We start from the raw sequence: 23,628 nt of genomic DNA, 5'->3' as shown, positions 1-23,628 counted from the left end.
CTAGGCTCAGATTAAAGATATGAGAGATAGGAGTGGCTATAGAGTCAGCTACCATCCTCAGTAGGAGTGACTATAGAGTCAGCTACCATCCTCAGTAGCTTTCCATCTAAGTTGTCAAAGCCAGGAGGTTTGTCATTATTGATCCATAACAATCATTTTCCCACCTCTCCCTCACTAACTTTACAAAATTCAAACTTACACTGCTTTTCTTTCATTATTAGTTTTTATTTTTAAACATGAGTATAATGGCTCACTGTTCGTTGTTGGCATTTCCTGCCTACGTTTACCCACATTGACAATGATTTAATCGTTAATATAGTTGGCAACATCAAATGGTTTTGTGATGAATGAGCCATCTGATCTGATGAAAGATGGAGTTTGAATTTGTCTTTTTGCCCATCATTTCATTTAAAGTACTGCAAAGTTGTTTTTTTCCATCATTCTTTATATCATTGATCTCGGCTTCAAAATACAGTTTCTCCTTCTTCTTGTTGAGTTTAGTCACATCATTTCTAATTTGCAGTAAGTCAGCCAGTCAGATGTGCAGCCAGACTTATCAGCCACTCCTTTTGCCTCATCTCTTTCAACCATACAGTTTTTCAATTCCTCATCAATCCCATGGAGCCTCAACAGTTCTAACAGTCAGTTTCTTAACAGCTACATGTTTATCAATAACTGGAAGAAGCAAATTCATAAATTCATCAAGTAGTAGGCGTCTGGATGCTCCTCATTAATCACATCAGACCAACAAATGCATAGTCACTTTAATAACTCTACCTTCATGTAGATATTACCTCAACTAACCGGTGCCCCCCCGCACATCGACTCTGTACAGGTACCCCCTGTATATAGTCTCCACATTGACTCTGTACCGGTACCTCCTGTATATAGCCTCCACATTGACTCTGTACTGATACCCCCTGTATATAGCCTCCACATTGACTCTGTACCGGTACCCCCTGTATATAGTCTCCACATTGACTCTGTACCGGTACCCCCTGTATATAGTCTCCACATTGACTCTGTACCGGTACCCCCCTGTATATAGCCTCCACATTGACTCTGGACCGGTACCTCCTGTATATAGCCTCCACATTGACTCTGTACTGATACCCCCTGTATATAGCCTGCACATTGACTCTGGACCGGTACCTCCTGTAAATAGCCTCCACATTGACTCTGTACTGATACCCCCTGTATATAGCCTGCACATTGACTCTGGACCGGTACCTCCTGTAAATAGCCTCCACATTGACTCTGTACTGATACCCCCTGTATATAGCCTCCACATTGACTCTGTACTGATACCCCCTGTATATAGCCAGGTGGATTTTTAAGAGTAGAAGTTCAAATTGTTTGGGTACAGACCTGGATAGTAAGACAGAACTCTGCAGGTTATCTTTGCAGTAGATTGCAACACCGCCCCCTTTGGCCGTTCTATCTTGTCTGAAAATGTTGTAGTTAGGGATGGAGATTTCAGAATTTTTGGTGGCCTTCCTCAGCCAGGATTCAGACATGGCTAGAACATCCGGGTTGGCAGAGTGTGCTAAAACAGTGAATAAAACAAACTTAGGGAGGAGGCTTCTAATGTTAACATGCATGAAACAAAGGCTATTACGGTTACAGAAGTCATCAAAAGAGAGCGCCTGGGGAATAGGAGTGGAGCTAGGCACTGCAGGGCCTGGATTCACCTCTACATCACCAGAGGAACAGAGGAGGAGTAGGATAAGGGTATGGCTATGAGAATTGGTCGTCTAGAACGTCCGGAACAGAGAGTAAAAGGAGGTTTCTGGGGGCGATAAAATAGCTTCAAGGTATAATGTACAGACAAATGTATAGTTGGATGTGAATGTATTTAAGGCCTACCTTCAAACTCATTTGACATCATGGGAAAATCAAAAGAAATCAGACAAGACCTCAGAAAAAAATTGTAGACCTCCACAAGTCTGGTTCATCCTTGAGAGCAATTTCCAAACGCCTGAAGGTATCACGTTCATCTGTGCAAACAATAGTACGCAAGTATGAACACCATGGGACCACGCAGCCGTCATACCGCTCAGGAAGGAGACGCGTTCTGTCTCCAAGAGATGAACGTACGTTGGTGCGAAAAGTGCAAATCAATCCCAGAACAACAGCAAAGGACCTTGTGAAGATGCTGGAGGAAACCGGTACAAAAGTATCTATATCCACAGTAACAAAAAAAATCCTATATCAACATAACCTTGAAAGACCGCTCAGCAAGGAAGAAGCCACTGCTCCAAAACCGCCATAAAAAAAGCCAGACTACGGTTTGCAACTGCACATGGGGACAAAGATCGTACTTTTTGGAGAAATGTCTTCTGGTCTGATGAAACAAAAATGGAACTGTTTGGCCATAATGACCATCGTTATGCTTGGAGGAAAAAGGGGGAGGTTTGCAAGCTGAAGAACCCCATCCTAACTGTGAGGGGTGCTTTGCTGCAGGAGGGTCTGGTGCTCCTCACAAAATAGATGGCATCATAAGGAGGAAAATTATGTGGATATATTGAAGCAACATCTCAAGACATCAGTCAGGAAGTTAAAGCTTGGTCGTAAATGGGTCTTCCAAATGGACAATGACCCCAAGAATACTTCCAAAGTTGTGGCAAAATGGCTTAAGGACAACAAAGTCAAGGTATTGGAGTGGCCATCACAAAGCCCTGACCTCAATCCCATAGAAAATTTGTGGGCAGAACTGAAAAAGTGTGTGCGAGCAAGGAGGCCTACAAACCTGACTCCAACCTTACACCAGCTCTGTCAGGAGGAATGGGCCAAAATTCCCCCAACTTATTGTGGGAAGCTTGTGGAAGGCTACCCGAAACATTTGACCCAAGTTAAACAATTTAAAGGCAATGCTCTCAAATACTAATTGAGTGTATGTAAACTTCTGATCCAATGGGATTGTGATGAAAGAAATAAAAACTGAAATAAAAAATTCTCTCTACTATTATTCTGACAGTTTACATTCTTAAAATAAAGTGGTGATCCTAACTGACCTAAGAAAGGGAATTTTTACTAGGATTAAATGTCAGAAATTGTGAAAAACTGAGTTTAAATGTATCTGTTTACATCACATACACTATCAAGCATTTCATACATACTGACTGTTGGCACTTGGTGGCCTATTACCCTAAAAGAAAAGGCTTTAGATGTGCCAAGGGAACCTGCAACTACAACACTTCAATAACACTTGACAAGTTTAATTCGATATTTTGAAACTGCATCGTTGGTTAAGGGCTTGTAAGTAAGCATTTCACTGTAAGGTCTACACCCGTTGTATTCAGCGCATGTGACTCATACAATTTAATTTGATCTGACATAAGATCTTCTCTAAGCGTTACAGGGATATGGTTCTGAAAATGTACAGCAACATCTTCCCAATTTGCATTCCTGTCTCTCCTATAGATGTTATATCCTTGTATTGCTTCTGCTGTATCATCAAAGGAATTATCTAAGTGAGTCTCAGAAATAGCTAATATATCTGATGTTAGCAAGTTATTGATTTCATGAACCTTATTCCTAAGGCTACATGTATTAATATGAGCTATTTTCAGCTCTTTTCCTGGGTAGCTTATCAGAGATAGACATAATATGGAAAAGAACAAAGAAAGCAAGAGAAAAAATATATACATTCAGCTGTCCATTAATCAATTGGTGTGTGTAAGTGTGTGTGTGTGCTGCAGGGTTGAAGCTATGAACCCATAATCTTAGCTCTCTCATCTCTTCCAGGCTTTTGGGAGGGAGGGTGGACTACGAGCCTGTCATAGTGGATGTAAGCAATGTCCCCACGCGCTCTGGCAGCTTTCATGGCAGGGATCAGTTCTTTCCTCTTCTGGCGCACAGCTTCAGTATAGTCCTCATTGAGGAAGATATATCTTCCTCTCAAGTTCTTGGCTCTTTCCAGAACAGCTACCTTGTCCTTGAACCTCAGGAACTTGATCACTATCGGTCTGGGCCTGTCACCTGGGCCTGTAGTGGGTTTTCCAGTCCTGTGGGCTTGCTCCACCTCAATCTTCCTGTAGTCCATCTTCAGTTTCACCTAAATCATTTCCCTCACTTTGTCCTCCGACTCCGTCAAGGTCTCATGTGGATATTCTGCAATTCCGTCCACAACCATGTTGTTCCGCCTTGATTGTCCCTAGAGATAATCTGATTTCTGTGTCATTGTTATCATGGATTCACATACAAAACTGATGTCCTCTCTCAATGACTTACAGATTGCTGTCATCTTGCCGTTCTCCTGTTTCAACTCGTCGAGCTGACCCCGGGTGAACTGCAAACTGTTCTTCAGGTCCTGGACCTCTCCATTCTTTTATTAGTTGACTCCACTAGTATTTGGACAAAACACATGAAGCTATTGGATTGTTGTTGTAACAACTGCTTGTAGAACTTGTTTTATTTGTTGACAAGATCCTTTACCTGTGATAGAGAGACACCACTGTCCTCAACGGAACTCCCACCGGCTAGGCTAGCTGCTACGCCAAACAGCTCCTCAGACCCGGCCTTGGTCGGCAAGATCACTAGACAGATACTAGCGGTCCCAGCAATGCCAACCGCATCGCGGGATCCAAACTCAAAAGGAAGCTAACTAGTAACCAAACTTTTTCAAAACAACAAACCGAGCTCTCCCACGTTCCGCGTTCAACAGGAAGTGACGACCAGAAGTGACGAGTAAGGGAAAAAGTGATGAGGGAGTGATGGGGACTAAAAACAGGAGATTGAACATTGTCTGTCAGATTCTGGGTTAGCTAAAAGCTAACCAGCTGAAACTCTCAAAACATGATGTCAACAGCAGAATTATATCTGAGGAATACTTATCTTACTCCAGAAATACATAATATTAAAGTGCAATTTACCTCTGATCACATCTGGCTAAGAACCCACCAACAAACACATCCTCAGGAGTGAAGACGTGAGCTTCACTTCAACAGCTGTGGTGGAGATACTGACAACTTTGAGAGCCACCTCCGAGTTTTGATGACAAGCTATTTTGAATACGTTTAATTGGTCAGGGGGTTGTGAAATGTTCATAAAGACGCAAAGTGGAACCAATAGTATATATTTTTAATGTAAATTAAAATCCCAGAGTGTCCCTTAAGTGTCCCTAAGTAGGTGTGCTGATCTAGGATCAGGTCCTCCCTGTCCATTCATTATGATCTAAAAGGCAATACTGATCCTAGATTTGAGTTTGGGTTGCTGGACTGGTTGTATTCATGTTACAATAGCCTACTAAGTCTAACAAATGTTTCATAGGCTACTGGTTTGGCTAAATAGGCTATAAAAAAAACATGATGAATTACAACAAGTTCAATTAAATCATTTTGCAATCTTTCCCCTTAGGAAATTGGATAGCTACTCCAGGTCAACTGATTAGCTAGATTATATAAGAAATAGCTTCCATTAGGTTTCATTAGAAATTCGTCATTAGGTCTTTATAAAGTCAAGCGTTGTCATTTCAGCACCACGCCTTTTAACACCTGATGTGTGTCCCGTCAGAGCCTCGTCTGCCCTCCGGTGACTTCAGGAAGTAGCACACCGACCCCCTCCGCCTATTGTTGATCCACCCTGCCGGGAACAGAGAACCGTTCTGACCGAAACGTGGGAATCCCTTTTTTTGGTTTGTTGTATTTCAACATTTTATCGCCACTCGTATGCTGTGACTTTCAATAGTTTAGAATTACATCGATAAAAGTATCGAAGCTGTAACTCTCTCAAAGGGAGTGAGGTTGTTTGGGAAAGAGGAAACTTTTTTTCATCCCTGAACGAATTTCCATTCCTCCATTTTGAGGCGTTTTGTTTTTTGGAGCTGGAAAAAGTTTAAGTGTATTGTCTTTCGGTAAGTTTTCATTGATATTAAGTTTTTTTTTTTTTGGTTTGTTGCATAAGTAGTTTTGTCTATTTTGTTTTAGTCAGTTACATTTTGCTATTTGTCACCATTTTAATTGTTTCAATGTAATACGAAACTAAATTGTACGTGTCTCGCTCGTATTGTGCTAGCGAATACTTCACGTTTTAAGTTACACACCGTCGCTAGTTAAATAGCAAACAGTGATGTTGAAAATACTGTAGTAGATAACTAGTTATAAACTTTACAACTATATGTCACTAAATGTAACTTTGTTGCTAATTTCAACAATCATAGCAGTAACCGTTTGAAGTTGCGTGGGATTTCGATGTGGCCACTTTTCTAATGCTAATGCTAAGTTAGCCAAAGGCAAACCAACTAACTCGTCGCCAACTACAAGTGTTTGTCATATCAGCAAAAACCCAGCTCCAATGTAAAGCCAAAACTAGAAATGAAATCGACAGGACATAACATTATTTGGTTAAGCTAGTTAAATGAGTAGTTTATAGTTTAGTTAACTAGGCAGCTTCCTGACATTCCCAACAGTTGAAAGTTTTTAAAACAGGATGAATGCAGCCAGAGGGAAGAATTGGGCCACCGCCCTCCTCACCCGCACGATGCTCCTAACCCGATCTGCTGAAAAGTGTACAAAATAAGACATTTCCCATGTATTTAAAAAAAATATATATATTGAATAAATAGCTAACACTCAATCACTTTACTGCTGTCGTCCCAGTGTCCTCGACTAGATACTGTATCTCACAGCAACCCAATATGTATGTTCTCTCAATCTGACAGTTTATTCAAGCATATTGTAAATGCAATCATTTCTATGAATGGGCCCACCAGAAACTAATTCTCATAACCCTACCATTTATCACGATCTAACTATTTATGTAGTCCTAGCTAGCTAGTTGACTTGCATAGAATCGGATTTTATATATATATTTTTTCTCTTGACTGGCATTGGCCTAAATTCCACCGTTGTCATACGAATGCAATAAGTGACAGCCCACATCCCAAATAACACCTGATTCTTTATATATAGGGTGTCCATCCACACTGAGTGTGTGAATACGTGCTTTGGTGATAAAATGTCACTTCCTTATGCTATAAAATAATTGTTTACCTAGACAAATATGATTATTCATGTCCTGAATTGTTCATTGGGGTCTTTCTCTAACATGTCATTAACATTACATCCCAACAGATTTGTAGCCTAATACATCCCATAATAAGCACCCGGCTCTGTTCACATAGCGGTGCAGGTTTCTCATAACAAATTAACGATTTTAACATTTTGTGGTGGGCGTCAGGGTTGTTTACGTGGGTTGCAAAAAAAAAAAAACGGAATTAGCACGACACGAGCTGAGTTCAATGTAAAAAGGCTTTAAAAGTGTAAAGGCTTAGTGTACGCTTGGTGCTCTGTTGACATGTCAGAGATGAATGTTTTTTTTTTTTGTAAAGAAATCTATGGGGAAAAAGAACTGGATTTTGGAATTGGTATGTTAAGCGTACACTCAAATATGATCATGCTGATTTGATATCCATCAGGGGTCGTGGTCATTTTTCACCCAGACAAAGAGATGAAACACGGGAGAAATATCTTGCTTTAGTTTTGTAAATGCTGATCTAATATACTTGTTATTTTCTGCTCGGCTTCAGACTAATTTTGTGCTTCAGTTGCACTTCTCCATTCGGATGTGAATTCATGGATGAGAATTCACAAGTGGCATTCTATCAGCAAACAGACGGTCTGACAGTGTAGCAAAGAATTTCTCTGGTGCTCTTCTCAGTGTAGCCTATTTTTCTCTGGTAAAATGCAAGATTAACATATTAGGAAATGTTCCTGGCTACATCTTCTATGGTAAACATTAGATATGTAGCCTAATGACAATGCATCGTTTTTGTGTGGCTGCTAGCCAGGTGGCGTATTACTTCTGTTGTGATCTGATGAAAAATGAAGTCTTTTTCTACTGAACGTGTTGCACTAACTATAGTTGCACACACCTGATCACACTATTGAACAAAACATAACTGACTTTCAATATAAAACGCAGGTGAAATGGTGAAAAATAATTTTATCTGCATTTTGAAAATGTAGATTTCAGGAACTCAAAACATTGACGTCTGTCCATCGTACCTCTCGTGTTTTATGTCCTGTGGATTGGAGAAGAAAGAGGTTCAGTTCAACAGGAGAGTGAGCCTGTCAGTGAACCAGGAGCCTAAATCCAGCCTAGCTGACTCAATTTACCTTTATTTAACCAGGTGGGCAAGTTGAGAACAAGTTCTCATTTACAACTGTGACCTGGGCCTCTGGCCTCCATTGATATAGTCACTCTGACTATAGCCATCATTCAAGGGTAATACATGATAGAGAAATGAGGGTTTGACCATTTTGTTTTCTTAAATTATTATATTTACAATTATAAACTGGGTGGTTCGAGCCCCGAATTCTGATTGGCGTGGTACATCAGACCGTAATGTTACATTGTTACTGCTCTAATTACGTTGGCAACCAGTTTATAATATCCGTAAGGAACCTCAGGGATGTGTGGTATGTGGCCAATATACCACGGCTTAAGGGCTGTATCCAGCCACTCCTCATTGGGTCGTGTGTAAGAACAGTCCTTAGCTGTGGTATATTGGCCATATCCGCCTTATTGCTTAATTAACATATTATTTTATCCATTGGTCAAAGGATGCTTTTTTTTGATTGGACGCTCTACTGGATGGGACCCTGGTCAGAAAGTAGTACACTATGTAGGTAATAGGGTTACATTTGAGACGGCCCCCTCGGTGTGTTGAGAGACGGCCCCCTTGGTGTGTTGAGAGATGGCCCGCCCCCTCGGTGTGTTGAGGGACGGCCGGCCCCCTCGGTGTGTTGAGGGACGGCCGGCCCCCTCGGTGTGTTGAGGGACGGCCCGCCCCCTCGGTGTGTTGAGGGACGGCCCGCCCCCTCGGTGTGTTGAGGGACGGCCCCCTCGGTGTGTTGAGGGACGGACGGCCCCCTCGGTGTGCCGTAGGGGGACGGCCCCCTCGGTTTAGACCAGGCAGGGTCCTGGGTCCAGCTCTACTCAGCCCTCGGGCCATCCTGATTATCCCTGTCTGCCACTCAGTTTAGACCAGGCAGGGTCCTGGGTCCAGCCCTATTCAGCCCTCGGGCCATCCTGATTATCCCTGTCTGCCCCCTCGGTTTAGACCAGGCAGGGTCCTGGGTCCAGCCCTAGTCAGCCCTCGGGCCATCCTGATTATCCCTGTCTGCCCCCTCGGTTTAGACCAGGCAGGGTCCTGGGTCCAGCCCTACTCAGCCCTCGGGCCATCCTGATTATCCCTGTCTGCCCCCTCGGTTTAGACCAGGCAGGGTCCTGGGTCCAGCCCTAGTCAGCCCTCTGGGCATCCTGATTATCCCTGTCTGCCACTCAGTGCATTAAGGCTAATCAATACAAGGCCTGTCGCTGCATGAAAAGGAAAATCGAATAAGTGCCAATATGTTACTCCGCTCCACTTATGTCTGTCTGTCTAACAATGACGGAGTGAGACCTGTCTCCTCTGAAGAGGGAGCATCCATATTTAAAACGTCGTCTGTCCAAATTGTCACGACACCATGGGTTCTTCCCAAATGGCATCCTTTCCCCTCCCACACCCACACACACACCGTTTGCCTGGCACGCTGTGTGCCCTGGTCATAGGGAATAGGGTGTCGTGACTTTTTTTTTTTTTTTTCCCTTCCTTTTTGTTGCCATGGTTGCAGTGGGGTTTCCTAAATCACTGTAGAATGAATTGGTTCAATAAACACACTTTTTTTTCACAGCTTTTTTTTTTTTATTCCATGGCGTTTTAAGGCCTTGTGGGTAGGTAGCTCTTATCTAGGCTAGCTGGCCCACTACTGTTCTATGCTACACATGGGTCAGAGGTCAGTTGAAATGTGTTGTACCTCCAGGGTGAACACACAGGTCAGAGGTCAGTTGAAATGTAGTGTACCTCCAGGGTGAAAGTGTGCTGTGTTGTTGTCATGGTGTGTGGCTTAACCCCCCCCCCCCCCCCCCATCTGATGAATGACCCAGCCAAGCCCTCCTAGACATCCATTTTGTCATAATCTCACCATCTCTCTCTCCTCTCCTTTTCAGATACCGAGTGAACATGACAGCCATAAACACGGCCAACATCAACTTCAAATGGGATCCAAAGAGCCTGGAGATCCGTACCCTGGCTGTGGAGCGGCTGCTGGAGCCCTTGGTCACACAGGTCAGAACAATCCATCAGGGATGGAACATGCCTTTTGACTTTTTCCACATTTTGTTACGTTACAGCCTTATTTTAAAATGGATTAAAAACATTTTCCCAGGGCCTCCCGGGTGGCGCAGTGGTTAAGGGCGCTGTACTGCAGCGCCAGCTGTGCCATCAGAGACTCTGGGTTCGCGCCCAGGCTCTGTCATAACCGGCCGCGACCCGGAGGTCCATGGGGCGACGCACAATTGGCCTAGCGTCAGGAGGTTAGGGAGGGCTTGGTCGGTAGGGATGTCCTTGTCTCATCGCGCACCAGCGACTCCTGTGGCGGGCTAATCAAGGTTGCCAGGTGCACGGTGTTTCCTCCGGCACATTGGTGCGGCTGGCTTCCGGGTTGGATGCGCAAGAAGCAGGTTGGGTTGTGTATCGGAGGACGCATGACTTTCAACCTTCGTCTCTCCCGAGCCCGTACGGGAGTTGTAGCGATGAGACAAGATAGTAGCCACTACAACAATTGGATACCATGAAATTGGGGAGAAAAAGGGGTAAAAAAAATATACATTTTCCCTCGTCAATCTACACACAATAACACAATGACAAAGTGATAATATTAAAAAATATATTTAAAAAAACACCTTATTTACATACAATAACAGTCAAAAGTTTGGACACCTTAATTGTTACTATTTTCTACATTGTAGAAAAATAGTGAAGACATCAAAACTATGAAGTTACACATGGAATCATGTACAGTATTAACCAAAAGTGTTAAACAAATCAAAATATAGTTTCTATTTGAGATTCTTGATGACAGCTTTGCATTCTCTCAACCAGCTTCATGAGGATTGCGTTTCCAACACTCTTGAAGGAGTTCCCACATATGCTGAGCACTTGTTGGCTGATTTTTCCTTCACTCTGCGGTCCAAATCAATCCACACCATCTCAATTGGGTTTTTGGGTGATTGTGGGGGTCAGGTCATCTGATGTAGCACTCCCATCACTCTCCTTGGTCAAATAGCCCTTACACAGCCTGGCGGTGTGTTTTGGGTCATTGTCCTGTTGAAAAACAAATGATAGTCCCGCTAAGCACAAACCAGATGCAATGTCATATCGCTGTGGTAGCCATGCTGGTTAAGTGTGCCTTGAATTCTAAATAAATCACCCCCAAATCTCAAATTTGGACTCATTAGACCAAAGGATAGAGTTCCATCGGTCTAATGTCCATTGCTTGTGTTTCTTGACCCAAGCAATCCCCTTCTTCTTATTGGCGTCCTTTAGTGGTGGTTTCTTTGCAGCAATTTGACCATGAAGGCCTGATTTCACAGTCTCCTCTGAACAGTTGATGTTGACATGTGTATTACTTGAACTCGGTAAAGCATTTATTTGGGCTGCAATCTGAGGCTGGTAACTCTAATGAATTTATCCTCAGCAGCAGAGGTAACTCTGGGTCTTCCTTTCCTGTGACGTTCATGGTTCTTCATGTTCTGCATTGACTAAATGCCTTAATGATGGACTGCCGTTTCTCTTTGCTTATTTGAGCTGATCTTGCCATAATATGGACTTGGTCTTTTACCAAATAGGGCTTTCTTCTGTATACCACCCCTACCTTGTCACAACACAACTGATTGACTCAAACACTTTTTAAGAAGGAAAAAAATTCACAAACTAAGTGAAGGCACACCTGTTAATTGAAATGCATTCCAGGTGACTTGCTCATGAAGCTGGTTGAGAGAATGCCAAGAGTGTGCAAAGCTGCCATCGAGGAAAAGGGTGGCTACAAAATCTAAATTATATTTTGTTTTTGTTTAACACTTTCGTTGGTTACTACATGATTCGGCAGGTAGCCTAGTCGTTAGAGCGTTGGTCCAGTCGCCGGAAGGTTGCTGGATCGAATCCCTGAGCTGACAAGGTACAAATGTGCCGTTTTGCACCTGAGCAAAGCAATTAACCCACTGTTCCTCAGGCATGAATGCATTGTCGTACAACTGACTAGGTATCCCCCTTTCCCATGTGTTATTTCATAGTTTTGATGTCTTCACTATTTTTCTACAATGTAAAAAAATAAAGGAAACCTTGAATGAGTATGAATGTCCCAACCTTTGACTGGTGCTGTAATTATTCAGACCATTTGCCACGAGACTTGAATTTTAGCTCTGGCGCATCCTGTTTCCATTGATCATCCTTGATGTTGCTACAACTTGATTGGAGTTCTACCTGTGGTAAATTCAATTGATTGGACATGATTTAGCAAGGCACAAACCTGTCCTATATAAGGTCCCACAGCTGATGGTGCATGTCAGAGCAAAAACCAAGCCACGAGGTTGACGGAATTGTCTGTAAGAACTCTGAGACAGGATTGTGTCGAGGCACAGATCTGGGGAAGGGTACTAAAAAATGTCTGCAGCATTGAAGGTCCCAAGAACACAGTGAACACTCCATCATTCTTAGATGGAAGAAGTGTGGAACCACCAAGACACTTCCTAGAGCTGGTCGCTCAGCCAAACTGAGCAATCGGGGGAGAAGGGTCTTGGTCAGGGAGATGACCAAGAACCTGATGGTCACTTTGACAGAGCTCCAGAGTTCCTCTTTGGAGATGGTTGTCCTTCTGGAAGGTTCTCCCATCTCTGCAGTACTCCACCAATCAGGCCTTTATGGTAGAATGGCCAGACGGAAGCCACTCCTCAGTAAAAGGCACATGGCAGCCCTCTTGGAGGAATCCAGACACCGCTCATCAGCCCGCATACCAGCCCTACGGTGAAGCATGGTGGTGGCAGCGTCATGCTGTGGGGATGTTTTTCAGTGGCAGGGACTGGGAGACTAGTTGAGATCAAGAAAAAGCTGAACGGAGTAAAGTTCAGAGAGATCCTTGATGAAAACCTGCTCCAGAGCGCTCTTGACCTCAGACTGGGGTGAAGGTTCACTTTCCAACATGACAATGACCCTAAGCACACAGCCAAGACAACGCACAAGTGGCTCTGAATGTCCTTGAACCCGATCGAACATCTCTGAAGAGACCTGAAAATGGCTATGCAGCGTCGCTCCCCATCCAACCTGACAGAGCTTGAGAGGATCTGCAGAGAAGAATGGGAGAAACTCCCAAAATACAGGTGTGCCAAGGCTGTGGTATCATACCCAAGAAGACTCCAGGCTGTAATCGCTGCCAAAGGTTCTTCAACAACATAAAGAGTATGAATACTTTTTGTAAATGTGATATTTCTGTTTTTGTTCAATACATTTACAAACATTTCGAAAATACATTTTTTTTTTGCTTTTGTCATTTATAGGATATTGTGTGTAGATTGATGGGGAAAAAAACAAACAATCCAATCCATTTTAGAAGAGGGCTGTAACAAAATGTGGAATAAGTTATGGGTTCTGAGTGCTTCTACACCTGCGTTGCTTGCTGTTTGGGGGTTTTAGGCTGGGTTTCTGTACAGCACTTTGAGATATCAGCTGATGTACGAAGGGGCTATATAAATACATTTGATTTGATTTGAATATTTTCTGAGTGTCCATTTGGTTAAGTTTGATAAATGATGATGTCAATGCAAAGGCCTCCTGGAAGCGTTTATATTTATTTATATATTTTAGAACGGGTGATCATGCTATCGCTTCGTTTTGATTTGTTCCTTGGTATCTAGCCCTAACTGCTTAAATGACTGCTTAAATGACACTAGCAACTTCTACTGTTTTTAGTATGGAATCAAAGACTAGGCAAGATATGGCTGAAAGTTTGACTCTGCAGCAAAAGATGTCCGTCTGACGTTGTGCATCTCACCCTCAAGGCATTTGACCTCTTCCCCCCCCCCCCCCCCCCCCTCTCGTCCTGCTCCTAAAGGTCACGACCCTGGTGAACTCCAGCAACAAGGGTCCGTCCAATAAGAAGAAGGGTCGCTCTAAGAAGGCCCATGTATTGGCTGCCTCGGTGGAAACCGCTACCTTGAACTTCCTGGATAAAGGAGAGAAGATCGCCAAGGAGAGCCAGTTCCTCAAGGACGAGCTCACTGCTGCCGTGGAGGATGTACGCAAGCAAGGTACGGTTAAGCTACTACTGGCCTTGCCTCCTTTGCTCTGAATCTCTGAAATTACCAGATATGTAATTTGGCCTTGTATTTCTGCCTCTTGAGTTCCAAGAGAGCATATTTATTCAGTTGGGGCTCTGATTCTCCCGTCTGAATTCATTCAAACTGCTTCCAGGCATTGAACCGTTGCTCTCTGTTCTGTCATATCTTCCATTCTACTCTGCCTTGCAGTCTTTCAATCTGTCTTGCCTGTATTGAGGGGAAAAGTGTGTGTGTGCGCGCCAGGGTTTCTCTGGATCAAAAAGGGGCTTAAGTGGGTGGGCGTGGCAGGGTTTGAGTTGTTACGGCTGAAATTTCAAGAATTTGAGGCCCACCATGTGTGCAGAGATTGGCCTAAAAATGCTACAATTTCCTGCAATTTTACAAGAGGCAAGATACATTTTTGCCGTTTTTAAAGCTAATTTCCTGAAATTATTCACATTTTGCAATGCAAGTTGAGAGAAAATGTTGCAGATTACAAAGATAAAATCTGCTATTCTACCTTCTGGAGCTGAGTATTGTTTTTATAGTTTTAAAGGCCTGCCCAAGCCTTTTTAAAGGTATAACAATTCCTGTTTTTTTAGCTCAGTCTAGAGGGCTGCGTAGAGGCTTGCGGTTTTATGCATCATCACCCCAATCTTTTAACTCTGTTGTTAAATCTCATTTACTCCTAGTAGCTGCATTGTGATTTCACTCTGTCCCTTCTGGTGGAGGGAGGAGAGGACTCGGGTTAATGGAGAGGTTTAACCCCGTCAAGATGCTCAGCTCCTCATTTCTCAATGGCTTGTTTTGCCATGAATGTTTTAAAAACCTGTTGATATTGATGCCAATTGAACGAGACAATGTTTTGTTGGGAGGAGAGGGATCTCACCCACTATCTTCTCTCATCTCGTTTTCTTCCTATTTACATACAGAGTATCTGTATCCCAATTTACCCAGGCTGAAAATATGGATTTTATGTGCATGTGAAGTCTTTTTTTAAGTGACTGATTTTCCACTCTGTTGCCCGTGTTAGCCGCTGGGCCCCACTCTGCTGCCCGCGTTAGCCGCTGGGCCCCACTCTGCTGCCCGCGTTAGCCGCTGGGCCCCACTCTGCTGCCCGCGTTAGCCGCTGGGCCCCACTCTGCTGCCCGTGTTAGCCGAGGGCTCCACTCTGCTGCCCGTGTTAGCCGAGGGCTCCACTCTGCTGCCCGTGTTAGCCGAGGGCTCCACTCTGCTGCCCGTGTTAGCCGCTGGGCCCCACTCTGCTGCCTGCGTTAGCCGCTGGGCCCCACTCTGCTGCCTGCGTTAGCCGAGGGCTCCACTCTGCTGCCCGCGTTAGCCCAGGGCTCCACTCTGCTGCCCGTGTTAGCCGCTGGGCCCCACTCTGTTGCCCGCGTTAGCCGAGGGCCCCACTCTGCTGCCCGCGTTAGCCGAGGGCTCCACTCTGCTGCCCGCGTTAGCCGAGGGCTCCACTCTGCTGCCCGCGTTAGCCGAGGGCTCCACTCTGCTGCCCGCGTTAGCCGAGGGCTCCACTCTGCTGCCCGCGTTAGCCGAGGGCCCCACTCTGCTGCCCGCGTTAGCCGCTGGGCCCCACTCTGCTGCCCGCGTTAGCCGCTGGGCCCCACTCTGCTGCCCGCGTTAGCCGAGGGCTCCACTCTGCTGCCCGCGTTAGCCGAGGGCTCCACTCTGCTGCCCGCGTTAGCCGCTGGGCCCCACTCTGCTGCCCGCGTTAGCCGCTGAGCTGCTTCCAGCTATTTCCTCTTGACATGATATCAACAGATACGGAGGCTTGCAAACGAGTCCCCCCCCCCCTTGGCATTTTTCCTATTTTGTTGCCTTACAACCTGGAAATAAAATGTTTTTTTTGTATCATTTGATTTACCCAATATGCCTACCACTTTGAAGATGCAAAATATTTTTTTTCGATTGTGAAACAAGACCACAACAACTTGAGCGTGCATAACTATTCACCCCCCCCTCCAAAGTCAATACTTTGTAGAGCCACCTTTTGCAGCAATTACAGCTGCAAGTCTCATGTCTCTATAAGCTTGGCACATCGAGCCACTGGGCTTTTTGCCCATTCTTCAAGGAAAAACAGTTCCAGCTCCTTCAAGTTGGATGGGTTCCTGCTGGTGTACAGCAATCTTTGTCATACCACAGATTCTCAATTGGATTCAGGTCTGGGCTTTGACTAGGCCATTCCAAGACATTTTAAATGTTTCCCCTTAAACCACTCGAGTGTTGCTTTCGCAGTATGCTCAGGGTTGTTGTTCTGCTAGAAGGGGAACCTCCCTCCCAGTCTCCAATCTCTGGAAGACAAAACAGTTTCCCTCAAGAATTTCTCTCTCTCTGTGTGTGTGTGTGTGTGTGTGTGTGTGTGTGTGTGTGTGTATATGCACACAGGTGGACTGACTTCTGAAGGTAATTGGTTGCACCAGATCTTATTTAGGGGCTTCATATCAAAGGATATATATATATTTTAACATTTTTGAAACCAGTCTCATCAAATTGGTTTTGTCCATCACATGAAATCCACATTTAAAATCAGTTTAAGTTACAGGTTGTAATGCAACAGGAAGAAACACCAATGGGGAAGAATACTTTTGCAAGGCGCTGTACGGCGTAACCACGGCACCGGGCGACGCTAAACGAACCCGCCCGTTGACAGACCTTTTCTGTTCTCCACCGGTCCCGATACGAGCTCGACTGACTATAACGTTTGTCTGCTCCGAGACGTAACACAAGACACAGACACGCTGTCTAATTAGTGACTGAATGGTTTTCTTTTTTCTTTCTCATCATCATGGCAAACATTGGTTGAACTGTGCCGCAGGGGGCTAAAGGGGGGTAGATTTTGGGCGTTGGTGGGTAACGTGTCTATTCCACCAGCCATGGTGGGTGGGTGGTCAGGGCTCCACTGTACGAGCGTTTCACTGTACGAGCGTTTCACTGTACGAGCGTTTCACTGTACGAGCGTTTCACTCACGTTAGTGAATTAAAAAGTCTAGTGTGATCACATTTTATAGTAACATAAATGCTGGAGTAACTGTTTTCAAAGTATTTCTGTTTGTTTGTTTTATAGCTGGTCAATTTGATCGCACAAAGTCTTTAGAAGTAGGAATCCTATAGCCTATACCACCAGGTGCTTCAACGCTGGGGGGCTGTGCCCTAGAGGTCGACCTCTACTGCGCGCACGTGAAAAGCTGAGGTGAAATATTCATTTTTTGAGAAGCGCCGCGCACCGACGTAAGTTGGATTAATTTACTTGAAACAAAAGTCACCTGAAGTGAGACTGTCCTCGTGTTTCTTGGCTAGTTACATTGATAAACAATTTTTTATTTTTAAATTTCAACTGTTAAGGAAGAGACTAACACTCGTCAGACTCAGGCACAAACATGACTCCAGTCGCGTTACCTCTGTAACCTCCAGCTCTTAAACGTTGCAGGTGAAGAATGTCTTATGAAATGAAGCAATATTCCACATTACTTCTTGCTAGTAATACATATTTTGTTTTGGTATCATTACAAAACATGTTTCTTTTGTTGTTTTTGGTGTAGTTTTAGCAACAAAAACATATGTTTTGACTGGTAGATTGGCTCCTGAGTGGCGCAGCGGTCTAAGACACTGCATCTCAGTGCAAGATGTCTACAGTCCCTGGTTCGATTCCAGGCTGTATCACATCCATTGGGAATCCCATAGGCACAATTGGCCCAGCGTCGTACTGGTTTGGCCCGGGGATTTTAGGGGCAGAACGACAGATTCCGCTCGGGGATTTGAACTTGCAACCTTCTCGTGCCCACTAAGGCGGCGTTCTCAGGCGGCGTTCTCGCGCCCGCTAAGGCGGCGTTCTCGCGCCCGCTAAGGCGGCGTTCTCGCGTTTAACCGTTTCATGTGTCTGAAGGTGAAACATCACCACAGTGTTCTGGAGCTTGTGGACTGTATTAACGAGCCTGGAACGCACAGCAAAGTTGATCCTGTGAGATTTCAAAACTACACTCAAATGAATTCAGTGTAGAGCTGCAGTTTTTATGAGTAAGTTCATGTTTAATTTATTCAGTACTTTTAACACTTAAAAAAAAAAGTTTTTTTTATTTTTATAAACCACAACCATTCTCCCTATTACAACCAGCGCTACAACCAGCGCTACAACCAGTGCTACAACCAGTGCTACAACCAGCGCTACAATGAATGACTGTAGCAAAGTGTTCCCATGAACTGAGAGGGATATTTCACTGTCTCTGGTCATAGTGACAACATGAATTGGTGCATGAGATGGAAATAATGCAGTGGTACTTCAGTTTTGCCATCAGCTGGAAGACTGTCCCCTTTTTTCAGCAGATGACCAGATGAGACGGCCTCACCGCTGCCCCCCCCCCCCCCCCTTTCAGATGAGGGACGGCCTCACCGCCCCCCCCCCCCCCCCCCCCCCCCAGACTGATCAGACGCAGGCCCCCAGTCCTGTAAAGCTCAATCTGCTCACTAAGTTGTGCCTTTCAAGTAATGCAACAAATGATCTATTACTAGTGTGAACATATTAAAAAAAAAAAATTAAGAGAATTTGAAAGTGGGCTGAACATCGTCGGCAGGGTAGTTGAAGCATAGTCAATAAGTAGTGGTGAAGTATTGGGTCTATAGCCCACTGCACGAACCTCATTGCTACAGAACTGTTTTTAATTGGTTCATGTTGCCTATGTTTTAAGTCATGTAAAAAAATAAACACTCAGCAGTAGGTTTTTGCATTTTTTTTTGCCTCTGATCTTCACTCAAAGGTTATTGACCTCTTTCATAGACGGTTGTCTCTGCTAACACACGGCAAGCAGGGTTGGAAATTAAGACATGTGGGCAGATGTTGTCATTGGTGGGGAATAAAAATTAAAGAATAAAAATAATATAAATTTCACCAGCCACGTTGGCAGGTGGTCAAACAGCATTAGAAATAAGGTTAGAAATAAATAAATTCACTAATAATAATCCAAAGGCCACATGTAGATGCTGGTGGAGTTGACAGAGACTGCTATGGTGTGGCCTGGTCCCAGTGTTTCCATGTAGATGTTGGTGGAGTTGACAGAGACTGCTATGGTGTGGCTTGGTCCCAGTGTTTCCATGTAGATGTTGGTGGAGTTGACAGAGACTGCTATGGTGTGGCTTGGTCCAAGTGTTTCCATGTAGATGCTGGTGGAGTTGACAGAGACTGCTATGGTGTGGCTTTGTCCCAGTGTTTCCATGTAGATGTTGGTGGAGTTGACAGAGACTGCTATGGTGTGGCTTGGTCCCAGTGTTTCCATGTAGATGTTGGTGGAGTTGACAGAGACTGCTATGGTGTGGCTTGGTCCCAGTGTTTCCATGTAGATGTTGGTGGAGTTGACAGAGACTGCTATGGTGTGGCCTGGTCCCAGTGTTTCCATGTAGATGCTGGTGGAGTTGACAGAGACTGCTATGGTGTGGCTTGGTCCCAGTGTTTCCATGTAGATGCTGGTGGAGTTGACAGAGACTGCTATGGTGTGGCCTGGTCCCAGTGTTTCCATGTAGATGTTGGTGGAGTTGACAGAGACTGCTATGGTGTGGCTTGGTCCAAGTGTTTCCATGTAGATGTTGGTGGAGTTGACAGAGACTGCTATGGTGTGGCTTGGTCCCAGTGTTTCCATGTAGATGCTGGTGGAGTTGACAGAGACTGCTATGGTGTGGCCTGGTCCCAGTGTTTCCATGTAGATGTTGGTGGAGTTGACAGAGACTGCTATGGTGTGGCTTGGTCCAAGTGTTTCCATGTAGATGTTGGTGGAGTTGACAGAGACTGCTATGGTGTGGCTTGGTCCCAGTGTTTCCATGTAGATGCTGGTGGAGTTGACAGAGACTGCTATGGTGTGGCCTGGTCCCAGTGTTTCCATGTAGATGTTGGTGGAGTTGACAGAGACTGCTATGGTGTGGCTTGGTCCAAGTGTTTCCATGTAGATGTTGGTGGAGTTGACAGAGACTGCTATGGTGTGGCTTGGTCCCAGTGTTTCCATGTAGATGTTGGTGGAGTTGACAGAGACTGCTATGGTGTGGCCTGGTCCCAGTGTTTCCATGTAGATGTTGGTGGAGTTGACAGAGACTGCTATGGTGTGGCCTGGTCCCAGTGTTTCCATGTAGATGTTGGTGGAGTTGACAGAGACTGCTATGGTGTGGCTTGGTCCAAGTGTTTCCATGTAGATGTTGGTGGAGTTGACAGAGACTGCTATGGTGTGGCTTGGTCCCAGTGTTTCCATGTAGATGTTGGTGGAGTTGACAGAGACTGCTATGGTGTGGCTTGGTCCCAGTGTTTCCATGTAGATGTTGGTGGAGTTGACAGAGACTGCTATGGTGTGGCTTGGTCCCAGTGTTTCCATGTAGATGTTGGTGGAGTTGACAGAGACTGCTATGGTGTGGCTTTGTCCCAGTGTTTCCATGTAGATGTTGGTGGAGTTGAGAGACTGCTATGGTGTGGCTTTGTGCCAGTGTTTCCATGTAGATGTTGGTGGAGTTGACAGAGACTGCTATGGTGTGGCTTGGTCCCAGTGTTTCCATGTAGATGTTGGTGGAGTTGACAGAGACTGCTATGGTGTGGCTTGGTCCAAGTGTTTCCATGTAGATGTTGGTGGAGTTGACAGAGACTGCTTTGTCCCAGTGTTTCTTGGACCGTGATATTGTTTTGTTCACACGCTAGGTTGTTTTTCAATGTTAGGTTGCTGCAACTGTAACAGGGCAGGTGAGAAGTCTCACCTAATTGTGCCTTTTACCCGATTTTTACTTCTTACTAGTAATAGAGATAGAATGCGCATCTGTTTTTTTTTGTCTTGTAAAATATAATCGGAGGGGCCGGTAGATTATTATATTTTAGAAATCTACCTGTCACAGTGGCTGGTGGACCAAAAAAAAGTGCATTTCCAACCCCGACGGCAAAGCAGTACTTATGTAAACGTGATTTTTAGAATAAGGATGTAACAACAGAAAAATTCAAGGAGTCTGAATTTCCCGAACGCACTGTTTCTATCTGGTGGCTTCCTACTGAGATGGTTACATGATGATGGGAGAAGACGGGGAACACAACGAGCACACGATTTTGAAGTAACTACAGATACGGAGGTTTAACCCATTAAATCAGTAATAGGTAACCTACACATTGGATTTTGTAACGTAGCTGCTGTTCTCCCCCCCCCCCCCCCCCCCCCCTCCCTGTCACATGTAGCTTTTCACTCCCATACGGAAATTTATTAAGACCCCTTGACTTATTCCACGTTTTGTTACGTTACATCTTTTATGTAAAAATAATTCAGACTCTTTACTCAGCACTTTGTTGAAGCACCTTTGGCAGAGATTACAGCCTCGAGTCTTCTTGGGTATGACGCTACAAGCTTGGCACGCCTGTATTTGGGGAGTTTTTCCCCTTTCCTCTCTGCAGATTCTCTCAAGCTCTGTCAGGTTGGATGGGGAGCGTTGCTGCACAGCTATTTTCAGGTCTCTCCAGAGATGTTCGATTGGGTTCAAGTCCGGGCTCTGGCTGGGCCACTCATGGACATTCAGAGCCACTCCTGTGTTGTCTTGGTTGTGTGCTTAGTGTAGTTGTCCTGTTTGAAGGTGAACCTTCGCCCCCCCCAGTCTGAGGTCCTGAGCGCTCTGGAGCAGGTTTTCATCAAGCATCTCTCTGTACTTTGCTCCGTTCATCGTTCCTGACTAGTCTCCCAGTCCTTACCACTGCCACCACCATGCTTCACCGTAGGGATGGTGCCAGGTTTCCTCCAGATATGACAGTTGGCATTCAGGCCAAAGAGTTCATTCTTGGTTTCATCAGACCAGAGAATCTGGTTTCTTTAGGTGCCTTTTGGCAAACTCCAAGCTGGCTGTCATGTGCCTTTTACTGAGGAGTGGCTTCCGTCTGGCCACTCTACCATAAAGGCCTGATTGGTGGAGTGCTGCAGAGATGGTTGTCCTTCTGGAAGGTTCCCCCATCTTCACAGAGAACTGGTCAGTGACCACTGGGTTCTTGGTCACCTCCCTGACCAAGGCCCTTCTCCCCAGATTGCTCAGTTTGGCCGTGCAGCCAGCTCTGGGAAGAGTCTTGGTGGTTCCAAACTTATTCCATTTAAGAATGACGTAGGCCACTGTGTTCTTGGGGACCTTTTTTAATGCTAGGTACCCTTGCCCAGGTCTGTACATCGACGCGATCCTGTCTCAGAGCTCTACGGACAATTCCTTCGACCTCATGGCTTTGTTTTTGCTCTGACATGCACTGTCAACTGTGGGACCTTTATATAGACAGGTGTGTGCCTTTCCAAATCATGTACAATCAATTGAATTTCCCACCGGTGGACTACAATCAACTTGTAGATAGATACATGATCAATAGAAACGGGATGCACCTGTGCTCAATTTTCGAGTCTCATAGCAAAGGGTCTGAATACTTCTGTAAATAAGTTATTTCTGGTTTTTATTTTTAATATACATTTCTAAAAAAACGGGGTTTCACTTTGTCATTTGAGGATATTGTGTGTAGATTTGAGAAATAATATTGAATACATGTTAGCACAAGGCTGTAACGTAACAATGTGTGACATACTTTCTGAATGCCCTGTGTGACATACTTTCTGATTGCCCTGTGTGACATACTTTCTGATTGCCCTGTGTGACATACTTTCTGATTGCCCTGTGTGACATACTTTCTGAATGCCCTGTGTGACATACTTTCTGATTGCCCTGTGTGACATACTTTCTGAATGCCCTGTGTGACATACTTTCTGAATGCCCTGTGTGACATACTTTCTGAATGCCCTGTGTGACATACTTTCTGAATGCCCTGTGTGACATACTTTCTGAATGCCCTGTGTGACATACTTTCTGATTGCCCTGTGTGACATACTTTCTGATTGCCCTGTGTGACATACTTTCTGAATGCCCTGTGTGACATACTTTCTGATTGCCCTGTGTGACATACTTTCTGTTTGCCCTGTGTGACATACTTTCTGATTGCCCTGTGTGACATACTTTCTGAATGCCCTGTGTGACATACTTTCTGTTTGCCCTGTGTGACATACTTTCTGATTGCCCTGTGTGACATACTTTCTGAATGCCCTGTGTGTATAGATGCAGGATAGCAGCTCCATACTTTTGCACATCTTCGTGGGGCCGCAGTGGATTTGCATGGCACAGCATTCCGGATGAATCATTAGTGCGTTGGGCGGGGTTGCTAATCCTAGGTATGTCGTGGGCTTACTGCAGGGCTAAACGGGGATTGTCACGGCTGTTAGCGCACAGCTTGTAGCGTCTCTTTCCCGCTTTGTTCCGCTATCCGGGATGCTTCAATTTTCTAGTTCGCCCAGACTGACTGTTGCCAATGGAAATGACAAGGGAGAGCATAAGCAGAACTTCTGTATGCGAGGGAGGGAGGAGAGGAGAAGAGGAATGTCAACATTTTTTATCTCTTATGTATTTAAATGGCTGTATTCTCCACGCGGGATCTTACTGACGCAAATTCTGTTT

General features: G+C 44.8%; 1 protein-coding gene across 2 annotated transcripts in view; it reads left to right on the top strand.

Moving 5' to 3' along the window:
* The first annotated feature begins 5,478 nt into the window (after nt 1–5,478).
* The window catches only part of LOC110489233 (catenin alpha-1), a 224,576-nt gene continuing 206,426 nt past the window's right edge, over nt 5,479–23,628 (top strand). Inside the window, exons 1-3 of one of the 2 annotated variants that reach the window (XM_036943519.1) lie at nt 5,479–5,854; nt 9,994–10,111; nt 13,932–14,127. In XM_036943519.1, coding sequence (XP_036799414.1) covers nt 10,007–10,111; nt 13,932–14,127 — 301 coding nt within the window. In that variant the 5' untranslated portion in view covers nt 5,479–5,854; nt 9,994–10,006. The remainder of the gene's footprint in view (nt 5,855–9,993; nt 10,112–13,931; nt 14,128–23,628) is intronic. The other variant, XM_036943518.1, reaches the window with a different exon arrangement.

This window comes from Oncorhynchus mykiss, chromosome 14 (genome assembly GCF_013265735.2).
Source record: "Oncorhynchus mykiss isolate Arlee chromosome 14, USDA_OmykA_1.1, whole genome shotgun sequence".
NCBI classification, from domain to species: Eukaryota; Metazoa; Chordata; class Actinopteri; order Salmoniformes; family Salmonidae; genus Oncorhynchus; species Oncorhynchus mykiss.
This window is presented reverse-complemented; position numbering and strand designations above follow the sequence as displayed.